Source organism: Nerophis ophidion, linkage group LG10 (genome assembly GCF_033978795.1).
Source record: "Nerophis ophidion isolate RoL-2023_Sa linkage group LG10, RoL_Noph_v1.0, whole genome shotgun sequence".
NCBI classification, from domain to species: domain Eukaryota; kingdom Metazoa; phylum Chordata; class Actinopteri; order Syngnathiformes; family Syngnathidae; genus Nerophis; species Nerophis ophidion.
The window spans coordinates 69,988,648-70,002,148 of NC_084620.1; the positions used below are offsets into that span (position 1 = coordinate 69,988,648).

The window sequence follows — 13,501 nt, forward strand, 5'->3', positions numbered from 1 at the left end:
GTCGGATTTGCGTGGCATCAAAACACACCTTGCTTATCTGTGTTTCAGTTTTTCCTGTCTTTAGACTGCTTGGTGCCTCGCCTGAGCTGCTGGGAAGTAGATTACCGTAGATGACCATGGTAATTAATTAGATTACAATAGTAACTAACTAGTTTATCATAGTAACTGGTATATCATCCAAAAAGGAGGATTCCCACCATTGAAATACTTTGTAAAGTTGAAGACTGCAAATCATAATGGCAGCTACACTTTCCATCCTGAAGATCTAATCCAATTATTTGGGAATGTCCGGCATTCAAGGCCAAAGCAAAAATATAGAGATATACAAACCTCGTTTCCATATGAGTTGGGAAATTGTTAGATGTAAATATAAACAGAATACAATGATTTGCATATCATTTTCAACCCATATTCAGTTGAATATGCTACAAAGACAACAAATTTGATGTTCAATCTGATCAACTTTTTTTTTTTTTTTAAATAATCATTAACATCAGAATTTGATGCCAGCAACACGCGACAAAGAAGTTGGGAAAGGTGGCAATAAATACTGATAAAGTTGAGTAATGCTCATCAAACACTTATTTGGAACATCCCACAGGTGTGCAGGCTAATTGGGAACAGGTGGGTGCCATGATTGGCTATAAAAACAGCTTCCATGAAATGCTAAGTAATTCACAAACAAGGATGGGGTGAGGGTCACCAATTTGTAAGCAAATTGTCAAACAGTTTTAGAACAACATTTCTCAACGAGCTATTGCAAGGAATTTAGGGATTTTACCATCTACGGAATGTGGAGAAATCTCTGCACGTAAATGATGATATTACCGACCTTTGAGCCCTCAGGCGGTACTGCATCAAAAACCGACATCAGTATGTAAAGGATATCACCACATGGGCTCAAGAACACTTCAGAAAACTACTGTCAGTAACTACAGTTTGTTGCTACATCTGTAAGTGCAAGTTAAAACTCTACTATGCAAAGCAAAGCCCATTTACCAACAACACCCAGAAACGCCGCCGGCTTGGCTGGGCCCGAGCTCACCTAAGATGGACTAATGCAAAGTGGAAAAGTGTTCTGTGGTCTGACGAGTCCACATTTCAAATTATATTTGGAAACTGTGGACGTGGTGTCCTCCGGAACAAAGAGGAACATAACTATCCAGATTGTTATAGACGCAATGTTCAAAAGCCAGCATGTGTGATGGTATGGGGGTGTATTAGTGCCCAAGGCATGGGTAACTTACACATCTGTGAAGGCACCATTAATGCTGAAAGATCCATACAGGTTTTGGAGCTACATATGTCGTCACCCAAGCAACGTTATCATGGACGCCCCTGCTTATTTTAGCAAGACAATGCCAAGCCACGTGCCAGAACAGTGTGGCTTCGTAGTAAAAGAGTGAGGGTACTTTCCTGGCCCGCCTGCAGTCCAGACCTGTCTCCCATGGAAAATGTGTAGCGCATTATGAAGCGTAAAATACGACAGCGGAGACTGTTGAAGGACTGAAGCTCTACATAAAACAAGAATGAGAAAGAATTCCACTTTCAAAGCTTCAACAATTAGTTTCCTCAGTTCCCGAACATTTTTCAAGTGTAGTTAAAAGAAAAGGTGATGTAACACAGTGGTGAACATGCCCTTTCCCAACTACTTTGGCACGTGTTGCAGCCATGAAATTCTAAGTTAATTATTATTTGCAAAAAAACAATAAAGTTTATGAGTTTGAACATGAAATATGTTGTCTTTGTAGCATATTCAACTGAATATGAGTTGAAAATGTTTGCAAATCATTGTATTCTGTTTATATTTACATCCAACACAATTTCCCAACTCATATGGAAACGGGGTTTGTAAAAGTCCACGTCGCCCAGCCCTATGGTCTTGGTGAAGGATCCTCTGACACATCACTTCCCGCAGGGAATGTTAATGCCTCACTTGTCACCTGAGGTCAGAGGACGTCTGCCTCCCATCTGTCCACAAGGAACAGGAAGTGTGTGTTGCTGCATCCTCCTCGCTTGAGGTTTTTGCGAGAAGCCAGAAATCATTCCTGGAAACAAAACAGCCCACGATAACACCCCCGCCAGCTCTTTCCAGCTCACGTGATGCCCATCTCCCGTTTAATTAACCCACTCCGGCTCGCGGACGCCACAAGAAAGATCTCGCCGGCAGCAATAAAGGCGTCCTTTCGGGGTGGGCGGCCATTGTGTTTGCATTGTGTCCGTAGGAGAATTAAACCCCAAGCCCCCCCATCTGTGTGTCTCATCAATACTGCTCATTTTCTAATGTCGTTTTATTGGAGCGAGCTTTTGTTTGGAGCGACAACAACAAAGAAACAGCGATTAAGTACTTCAATTACCCCTGTGTGTGGAAAGCCATCTCGCACGTGTGCGCGTGTGTGTGTGTGTGTGTGTGTGTGTGTGTGTGGTGCAATTTTGCTTACACTGTAACACAGTGGAGAGGTGGTTGTCATGGTAACCACGCATCTGAGAAGATGTGAGGGAGATGAAGCAAGGGAGCACATGTAAGCTGGTGCAGCACGCCTTCAAAATCCACTCCGGCTTCGACAGAACACACACACACACTCGTGTGACTTTTGACCTCTCTCAAATCGATATGGCGAAACCAAGTCCAGTCCGGTGGAGGACTTTACCCAGCACACGGTCAGTCATTCACCAACGCGGTGCCCGTGGGCACCAGGTCGCCCGTAAGGACCAGATGAGTCGCCCGCTGGCCTGTTCTAAAAATAGCTCAAATAGCAGCACTTACCAGTGAGCTGCCTCTATTTTTTAAATTGTATTTATTTACTAGCAAGCTGGTCTCGCTTTGCTCGACATTTTGAATTCTAAGAGAGACAAAACTCAAATAAAATTTGAAAATCCAAGAAAATATTTTGAAGACTTGGTCTTCACTAAATGTATTTATGTTTTTACTTTGCTTCTTATGACTTTCAGAAAGACAATTTTAGATTAAAAAAAATACAACTTTAAAATTGATTTTAGGATTTTTAAACACATATACCTTTTTAACTTTTAAATTCCTTCCTCTTCTTTCCTGACAATTTAAATCAATGTTCAAGTAATTTATATTTGTTTATTGTAAAGAATAATAAATACATTTTAATTGAATTCTTCAGTTTAGCTTCTGAATTTAATTAAAATGTATTTATTATTCTTTACAACAAAAAAATAAAAAAAATAAAAATAAAAATAAAAAAATTCTTCAGTTTAGCTTCTGCTGCGATGAGGTGGCGACTTGTCCAGGGTGTACCCCGCCTTCTGCTCGATTGTAGCTGAGATAGGCGCCAGCGCCCCCCGCGACCCCAAAAGGGAATAAGTGGTAGAAAATGGATGGATGGAAGTTTAGCTTCTGTTTTTTCGATGAAGAATATTTGTGAAATATTTCTACAAACTTATTTTGATTAAAATTAAAAAAATATATATTTTGGCAAATCTAGAAAATCTGTAGAATCAAATGTAAATTTTATTTCAAAGTCTTTTGAATTCCTTTTAAATTTTTGTTCTAGAAAATCTAGAAGAAATAATGGTTTGTCTGTTAGAAATATAGCTTGGTCCAATTTGTTATATATTCTAACAAAATGCAGATTGGATTTGAACCTACTTAAAACATGTCATCAAAATTCTAAAATTAATCTTAATTGTCGAGTCCCACTTCTCTGTGAGCGCTTTGAGTGTTTAAAAAAGCGCAATATAAATCTAAGTTATTTTTATTTATTTATTTTTTTTAAATCAGGAAAAATTACTGATGACGTTCGACAGAAAATAGTTTTACATTTTTTCAAAAAGATTCGAATTAGCTAGTTTTTCTCCACATTTTTTTCGGTTGAATTTTGAATTTTAAAGAGTCGAAATTGAAGATAAACTATGTTTCAAAATTTGATTTAATTTTTTTTCGTGTTTTCTCCTCTTTTAAACCATTCAATTAAGTGTTTTTTCATCATTTATTCTCTACAAAAAATCTTCCGTAAAATGTAAAAAAATGTACCACGGATTAACAGACAGAAATACCCATTTTATACGGTGTTAGCTTTCACTGTTATGCTGATGACACCCAACTCTACATGCCCCTAAAGCTGACCAACACGTCAAATTGTAGTCAGCTGGAGGCGTGTCTTAATGAAATTAAACAATGGATGTCCGCTAACTTTTTGCAACTTAGCGCCCAAAAAACGGAAATGCTGATTATCGGTCCTGCTAGACACCGACCTCTGTTTAATAATACAACTTTAACATTTGACAACCAAATAATAAAACAAGGTGACTCGGTATAGAATCAGGGTATTATCTTCGACCCAACTCTCTCCTTTGAGGCACACATTAAAAGCGTTACTAAAACGGCCTTCTTTCATCTCCGTAATATCGCTAAAATACGCTCCATTTTGTCCACTAAAGACGCTGAGATCATTATCCATGCGTTTGTTACGTCTCGTCTCGATTACTGTAACGTATTATTTTGGGGTCTCCCCATGTCTAGCATTAAAAGATTACAGTTGGTACAAAATGCGGCTGCTAGACTTTTGACAAGAACAAGAAAGTTTGATCACATTACGCCTATACTGTATATACTTTTATATACATATATACCTATATATATATATATATATATAAATATATATATATATATATATATATATATATATATACCTATACTGGCTCACCTGCACTGGCTTCCTGTGCACTTAAGATGTGACTTTAAGGTTTTACTACTTACGTATAAAATACTACACGGTCTAGCTCCATCCTATCTTGCCGATTGTATTGTACCATATGTCCCGGCAAGAAATCTGCGTTCAAAGGACTCCGGCTTTTTAGTGATTCTTATAGCCCAAAAAAAGTCTGCGGACTATAGAGCGTTTTCCGTTCGGGCTCCAGTACTCTGGAATGCCCTCCCGGTAACAGTTCGAGATGCTACCTCAGTAGAAGCATTTAAGTTTCACCTTAAAACTCATCTGTATGCTCTAGCCTTCAAATAGACTCCCTTTTTAGACCAGTTGATCTGCTGCTTCTTTCCTTTTTCTCCTCTGTCCCCCCCACACTTGTGGAGGGGGTCCGGTCCGATGACCATGGATGAAGTACTGGCTGTCCAGAGTCGAGACCCAGGATGGACCGCTCGCCTGTGTATCGGTTGGGGACATCTCTACGCTGCTGATCCGCCTCCGCTTGGGATGGTTTCCTGTGGACGGGACTCTCGCTGCTGTCTTGGATCCGCTTTGAACTGAACTCTGGCGGCTGTGTTGGAGCCACTATGGATTGAACTTTCACAGTATCATGTTAGACCCGCTCGACATCCATTGCTTTCGGTCCCCTAGAGGGGGGGGGTGGCCCACATCTGAGGTCCTCTCCAAGGTTTCTCATAGTCAGCATTGTCACTGACGTCCCACTGGGTGTGAGTTTTCCTTGCCCTTATGTGGGTTCTTCCGAGGATGTCGTAGTTGTAATGGTTTGTACAGTCCTTTGAGACATTTGTGATTTAGGGCTATATGTATAAACATTGATTGATTGATTGATTGATTGATTGATTTTTATATATATATATATATAGATTTATTTATTAAAGGTAAATTGAGCAAATTGGCTATTTCTGGCAATTTATTTAAGTGTGTATCAAACTTCTAGCCCTTGGCATTAATCAGTACCCAAGAAGTAGCTCCTGGTTTCAAAAAGGTTGGTGACCCCTGCTCTAAAGAGAGACGAGAAGCAGCACTCACCAGTCTGTAGAGCTCCGTCACGCTGATTTCATCCGGGTCCACCATGCTGAACTCCTGTCTGGGGACCAGGTCCAGACCCAGTTGCCTGCAGGGAAAAAACCACACATTGAGTAGATAAATGATACATGACATCACTCATATTTTGCACTAGCGTATGCATTGACCTAAATATGTTTCTATACATTTTGTTCAACTGTAAATAAGAATAATAATGTTAATAATAACAATTGTAAAATAAATAATAGTAATGATTAGGGATGTCCGATAAATATCAGACTACCAATATTATCAGCCGATAAATGCTTCAAGACAGGGGTGTCAAACTCAAATACAGAGTGGGCCAAAATTCTAAACTGAACAAAGCCGAGGGCCAAAGTTGAACAACTTAACCTTTTAATAGGGACCCAAACAAGTTTTGCATTGAATATTGAACTAGCAAGGCTTATAAACTTTTATAGTGACATGCAAAATCCAGTTTTGTTGGTAGCGGGGGTGTATATTGTAGCGTCCGGGAAGAGTTAATACTAGGGATTCTGGGTATTTGTTCTGTTGTTTTTATGTTGTGTTACGGTACGGATGTTCCCCCGAAATGTGTTTGTCATTCTTGTTTGGTGTGGGTTGACAGTGTGGTGTAACAGTGTTAAAGTTGTTTATACGGCCACCCTCAGTGTGACCTGTATGGCTGTTGACCAAGTATGCCTTGCATTCACTTGTGTGTGTGTAGAAGCCGCATATATTACGTGACTGGGCTGGCACGCTGTTTGTATGGAGGAAAAGCGGACGTGACGACAGGTTGTAGAGCAGGGGTCGGGAACCTTTATGGCTGAGAGAGCCATGAAAGCCAAATATTTCAAAATGTATTTCCGTGAGAGCCATATCATATTTTTTAACACTGAATACAACTAAATGCGTGCATTTTTAAGTAAGACCAACATTTTTAGAGTATGATAAGTCTCTTATTCTTTTTAATAACATTGTTATTCTGAAGCTAACCAATAATAAAGAAAATGTCATGTCTGTTGATCATGTTTTTGTTTGGCCATGTGCTGTTTGTCCTTTGGACTCTTTAAGTTCCTGTTTTTTTTTCCACTCCCTTGTCTGGTTTCCTTGGTTACTCATTTTGTCCACCTGTCTCTGGTGGACAAAATGCCCGCTCACCTGCATCCCGAGCACTAATCAGAGGCAGTATTTAAGCTCGTCTTTGCCAGTCAGTCGCCCTGTGCTGACTTGTTTCATGCCTTGCCATAGTTTCGTGCTTCATGCCATGCCAAGTAAGTTTTCTTTGATTTATGTTCATAGTCTGTTTATGCGTTAGCTTTCTTCCTTGGCCCAAGTTATGCCTCCGCTGTGAGCGATTTTTGTTTGTATCTTTTTTTAGTTTAAATTAAGTCATGTTTTTACCTAAATGCCATGTCCCGAGTAGTCCGTCTGCCTTCCTGGGAGAACGACCCCACAAACTTGCACAATCGGTGGCTGACCAAATACTTTTTTGCCCCACTGTAATTAGCGCATGCTTACCTGTACCGCATGCCTTTGGTAAACGCCGGAGTGAGAAGAGGTTTTTAAGTATTTAGCGACCCGGCGGCAATTCAAGGAAATACGGTAACCTAATGTCACACCGCGGTGAGGGATGTCTTGTTTTGGGTTTTTTGTCTTATGGTTTTAATTTGAAAAATAACTCTCCTCTCGTTTCAGGTCACTTGCCCTTCCTTTTGTGTCATCAGTCTGACGTCATCCCTGTTCTCTGATTGTTTCCAGCTGTTCCCTATTACCTTCATGTGTTTATAAGCTCACTCCTTCCTTTGTTCTGTGCCGGATTGTCTCGTTTATTCGTGCTGTCTAGCGTCCATGTCAGGGTTAGGGAACCTATGGCTGTAGAGCAGGGGTAGGGAACCTATGGATCAAGAGCCAGATGTGGCTCTTTTGATGACTGCATCTGGCTCTCAGATAAATCTTAGCTGACATTGCTTAACGCGATAATTATGAATAATTTCGCTGGAATTCACAGTGCTAAAAATAATGTTCAAAATATAAAACATTCTCATGCATTTAAATCCATCCATCCGTTTCCTACCGCACCTGTTCAAGAAGTCGCATTAATGGTAAGAAGTATTTTATGTCACGATGGGGGGGGGTCGTTCTCCCAGGAAGGCAGACGGACTACTCGGGACATGGCATTTAGGTAAAAACATGATTTAATTTAAACTAAAAAAAGATACAAACAAAAATCGCTCACAGTGGAGGCATAACTTGGGCTAAGGAACAAAGCTAACGCATAAACAGACTATGAACATAAATCCAACAAAACTTACTTGGCATGGCATGAAGCACGAAACTATGGCAAGGCATGAAACAAGTCAGCACAGGGCAAGAAAAGATCACATTGACGCCAGGGCGACTGACTGGCAAAGACGAGCTTAAATACTGCCTCTGATTAGTGCTCGGGAAGCAGGTGAGCGGGTATTTTGTCCACCAGAGACAGGTGGACAAAATGAGTAACCAAGGAAACCAGACGAGTGGAAAAAACAGGAACTTAAAGAGTCCAAAGGACAAACAGCACATGGCCAAACAAAAACATGATCAACAGACATGACATTTGATTTATTATTGGTTAGCTTCAGAATAACAATGTTATTAAAAAGAATAAGAGACTTATTATACTCTAAAAATGTTGGTCTTACTTAAAAATGCACACATTTAGTTGTATTCAGTGTTAAAAAATATTATATGGTTCTCACTGAAATACATTTTGAAATATTTGGCTTTCATGGCTCTCTCAGCCAAAAAGGTTCCCGACCCCTGTGCTATGTCTTTGTCCATGCCTTGCCTTGTCTTGTGCCTATGTCCCTTGATCCTGAACCCCTTTATGAATATTTTGGGTTTTCCTTTTTTCCTCCTCAGCAGAGTGATTTTGATTATTTACTTAAGTTTCAGTTAAGTTTTTCATTCATTCCTCAACTTTTTGAGTGACTATTTTTGTTAAATACTTTATTAGATTAGTTAGTGTAGAAATGTTCATAGATGTTGTTTTGGTCCTCCTGTTGGAGCGCTTTTTGTTAAATACTGTTTATAGTTCGTCTTTACTTTTGTGTTTTCCTCCGTTCGGAGTGATTTTCTGGAACCTTTTCGCCGAGTAGTTTATTTTTGTGATTATAGACGTATTTTCTTGACTTGGGAGGTAAAAGGAAATTGTCAAAATAAAAGCCCGTCTAAAGTCCCAAATCTGCATATGAGTCCAAATCCTTTTGTCAAAGCGTGACACCTAAATTGACTTTTCCTGCTTTTTTTTCCCCCTCTGCAGCACGTTTCCACCAGGGGCGTCGCCAGGCAGATTTCACTGGGGCACGTGCCCCACTGTTGATCTGCAGTGCCCCAGTAAAAATTTCACCAATAAAAAAAAAAACACGTCAGAGTTTTAAGTCTACATAACATAGACAACAGCGCACATACTACAATAGTATGGTGATTGATTGCTACTGTATTCACTCCACGTAACAATGAGCACATGGCTAATTAATATGGTAATTTATTCACGTGTGGATCGAGACTTCAGTTGAGAGAGAGAGAGAGAGAGAGAGAGAGAGAGACGATGAGAATCACTGCGTGAGGTAGGTAACGTTAGCCAACAACAATTTATTAATTACAATATTTTGATTTTGATTTGACTCAAACTGTAACTCCTAAATGGATTTAAGAAAGTTATTGTCCCGCAGCAGAGAAGAAGCAGCAGGAATGAGAGATGTAAGTGAAGTCCTAGCTAGCTAGGCAACATCATTGTCTTAAGTTGATGCTAAGTTAGCTAACATTATTCCTTGTATCAAGACAAACATATTCATTAAGTTGATGCTAAGTTAGCTAACATTATTCCTTGTATCAAGACAAACATATTCATTAAGTTGATGCTAAGTGAGCTAACATTATTCCTTGTATCAAGACAAACATATTCATTAAGTTGATGCTAAGTTAGCTAACATTATTCCTTGTATCAAGACAAACATATTCATTAAGTTGATGCTAAGTTAGCTAACATTATTCCTTGTATCAAGACAAACATATTCATTAAGTTGATGCTAAGTTAGCTAACATTATTCCTTGTATCGAGACAAACATATTCATTAAGTTGATGCTAAGTTAGCTAACATTATTCCTTGTATCAAGACAAACATATTCATTAAGTTGATGCTAAGTTAGCTAACATTATTCCTTGTATCGAGACAAACATATTCATTAAGTTGATGCTAAGTTAGCTAACATTATTCCTTGTATCAAGACAAACATATTCATTAAGTTGATGCTAAGTTAGCTAACATTATTCCTTGTATCAAGACAAACATATTCATTTGCTGTACGAGCTGTCGGGGGAATTTCCAATGAAGATGAAACATAATGTTGGTTATTGTCTGCTGCTTCTGCATCAATGATGATTTGGAGTCAGCATGTGTGAGTTGAGTGCTTCTCAAATGCTTTATCTTCAGGAAGAAAAACATTTTTCCATATCATCAAGCCAAATTTTTAAATCATTCAAGTTTATTTGACAGAAAAATAGCACAGTAGACTTGTCTTGTTAATCGCTGTGACTTTGACTAAAATAATCTTGTTTTGTCAGCAGAAAAATGGCTAAAACTAAAGCATCTGCTTTTGTTTCCAGAAAAAATAGTAACATTTCTGTATTTGTTTTCAGAAAGATGGCTGAAAATATCGGGTTTTGTTGCCCCATTTAGATTTAAAAATATATTTCCATGTCTGTCCTGAGTCCTCCTCCAACTTGTTAGTCGCTTTGCCTTTTGCTAAAATACTCACTAATAGTCACTAGAAAAATGATTAAAAATATCTGGTTTTGTTGCCACAATTTGATTTTTTTCTCCCTAAACTTTTTTTTTTTCATGCACACATCTGACTGAAAATGACCCACAATCCACTTTTATGTCGCGACCCAGCAGTTGGGAACCACTGGTCAACTGTATAACAGTTACTGTAATATTTCCATGTCTGTCCAGAGTGATTGACCACTTTGCAAAAATGAAAAGGAGACGTTACAGTTTACTTCTCAGAAAATGATTCCCTGAACACACAACAGTTGTTCATTTATTCTAATACTGTGGCTTTATTGTTTTGTGTATATTTGATAGTTTTGTGTATCTGAAATAGGATTAGCCACATTGCCATAAATGGAGATTAAATAATATAAAAGAACCCAGAGATGTAGGGCTGCTTTATTTTTTGTTTTACTTTTGTAGATGTTAAATTTGCAGATGATTACTGCAATAAATATTTCAAAAAGATTCATTGCTCTTCCTTTTTGCTTTTACCAGTAGCAGTTTAGAAGTCTGGAGTAAAAAAGTGCACAAGCAGGTCAAATGCATGAGTTAATTTCAGGTGGTTCATCAAAGATCCATACAACATCGTCTGATATGATTTCATAGTTTAAAGCACTATTTATGTATTTTTTATGATAAATAAGTGCTAAAAATGTTTGCGCTTTGCACGCCCACATGAATTATTTGTGCCCCAGGTGTGCCCCAGTAAAGTATTAGGTCTAGTGACGCCCCTGGTTTCCACCCCAACTGGCTTGAGACGTGGTCCTCCCAGACACGCACAGAGGACACTAAGTGGAGTGAAGGGTCCAAGGAGACATGTTTATGATTTATTCAGCAGCCTGCGGCACCGATAGAAAACAAACAAGGAAAAGGCGGAGACCCGAGGAGAGTTTTCTACTCACTCGTTGCCCCAGTCCAGTCGCGCCGTGATGTGCTGCTTGACGTCCCGCATGCGGTCGTGGGTGAGGTGGCCCACCAGCACCTGCCTCCTCAGGTCCAGGATTTCATTCATCACGTGCCACAGCCGGTGGAACAAGTCGCCTTCGTTCTTCTGCGGGATGAGAGGCGACAGAGCCACTTCAAGCCGGATCGTGGGGAAAAACTCTTTTGGCGTCAAGGTGGAACATTTCATCTCGTGGCGACTGAATCCCCATCTAGAGCCACTTTGGAGGGATTTGTGCAAATTAGCCTCGGTGTCCTGCTGCTTTTTAGACACAAACGCACGCGCTTTGATGTGTAATTATTCGTCCGCTGGCTTTAATCAGAGCCCCAGATAACTTAATGGGTCACAAGCACACAGTCGATCCCGCTAATGAACGCGTGTGAAACGGCTTTTGTGGCGATAACAGGACCTTGTCTTGGAATATATTCAAATAACCCTGAGCTGGGTTATTTTAATGTTGTATAGTTTTGATGTTATTAACATTACACTGTTACATAAATCTTGTAAAAATGAGACAAAACACTTTTGCAGCACAAACAAATGGAACAACTTTGGGGAAATTGTGACACCGTTGGGGTGGCTGGTTATGAATAATAACACGTTTATAACATCCATCCATCATCTTCTGCTTATCCGAGGTCGGGTCGCAGGGGCAGCAGCCTAAGCAGGGAAGCCCAGACTTCCCTCTCCCAGGCCACTTCGTCCACCTCCTTCCGGGGGATCCCAAGGCGTTCCCAGGCCAGCCGGGAGACATAGTCTTCCCAACGTGTCCTGGGTCTTCCCCGTGGCCTCCTACCGGTTGGACGTGCCCTAAACACCTCCCTAGGGAGGCGTTCGGGTGGCATCCTGACCAGATGCCCGAACCACCTCATCTGGCTCCTCTCCATGTGGAGGAGCAGCGGCTCTACTTTGAGTTCCTCCCGGATGGCAGAGCTTCTCACCCTATCTCTAAGGGAGAGACCCAAACTCATTTGGGCCGCTTGTACCCGTGATCTTATCCTTTCGGTCATGACCCAAAGCTCATGACCATAGGTGAGGATGGGAACATAGATCGACCGGTAAATTGAGAACTTTGCCTTCCGGCTCAGCTCCTTCTTCACCACAACGGATCGGTATAACGTCCGCATTACTGAAGACGCCGCACCGATCCACCTGTCGATCTCACGATCCACTCTTCCCTCACTCGTGAACAAGACTCCTAGGTACTTGAACTCCTCCATTTGAGACAGGGTCTCTTACCCAACCCGGATATGGCACTCCACCCTTTAACAGGTGAGAACCATGGACTCGGACTTGGAGGTGCTGATTCCCATTCCGGTTGCTTCACTCTCGGCTGCGAACCGATCCAGTGAGAGCTGAAGATCCCGGTCAGATGAAGCCATCAGGACCACATCATCTGCAAAAAGCAGAGACCTAATCCTGCGGTCACCAAACCAGATACCCTCAAGTACTGAGTAACTGATGAGTAACCTGTTCGTTAAATGATGCACAAAAACATAAAAATAGCAATGAACAAATTCAGAGCCAGGAATATCTCTTAAGCAACTAAAACAATAATATATATTAAATAATATATATTTGGTTTTAAACTGTTTTGGAAAAAAATTTGAAAATGAATTTTACCTTCGTAAGCTCATTATACTATTGGCTAAGTTTTATATTCATAAATGTAAGTTTCTCAATACCTGACCTGTTTTTGTGCCTTTAAAAAAGATTTAGAACTCTACATTAAAACACTACCTCTAACAACCAAAAAGCTGTGAAAACGATGATGCTGTGTTCCTAATTTAAGTTATTTACTGAGATTGAGTGAGCTTATGGCTTTGCACTTTTTTTATTTTATTTATATATATATATATTTTTTGCATTCTATTTTAGTTACTTTGAATTTACAACCCCTGGCGCTGTTTAGTACGGTTTTTGTACTGTTTTTGTACTTAATTTGATTATTATTTTCAACTGTTTGTAAATGTTGAATATATACATAAAGGTTTATTAAAAAAAAGTGTGCATTT

General features: G+C 39.8%; 1 protein-coding gene across 5 annotated transcripts in view; it reads right to left on the minus strand.

Moving 5' to 3' along the window:
* dock4b (dedicator of cytokinesis 4b) overlaps positions 1 to 13,501 on the minus strand; it is a 334,184-nt gene that overhangs the window by 208,882 nt on the left and 111,801 nt on the right. For all 5 annotated transcript variants that reach the window (XM_061914568.1, XM_061914566.1, XM_061914565.1 and 2 more), the window contains 2 exons: positions 11,446 to 11,594; positions 5,727 to 5,811 (listed from right to left, as the gene is read on the minus strand). In XM_061914568.1, coding sequence (XP_061770552.1) covers positions 5,727 to 5,811; positions 11,446 to 11,594 — 234 coding nt within the window. The remainder of the gene's footprint in view (positions 1 to 5,726; positions 5,812 to 11,445; positions 11,595 to 13,501) is intronic.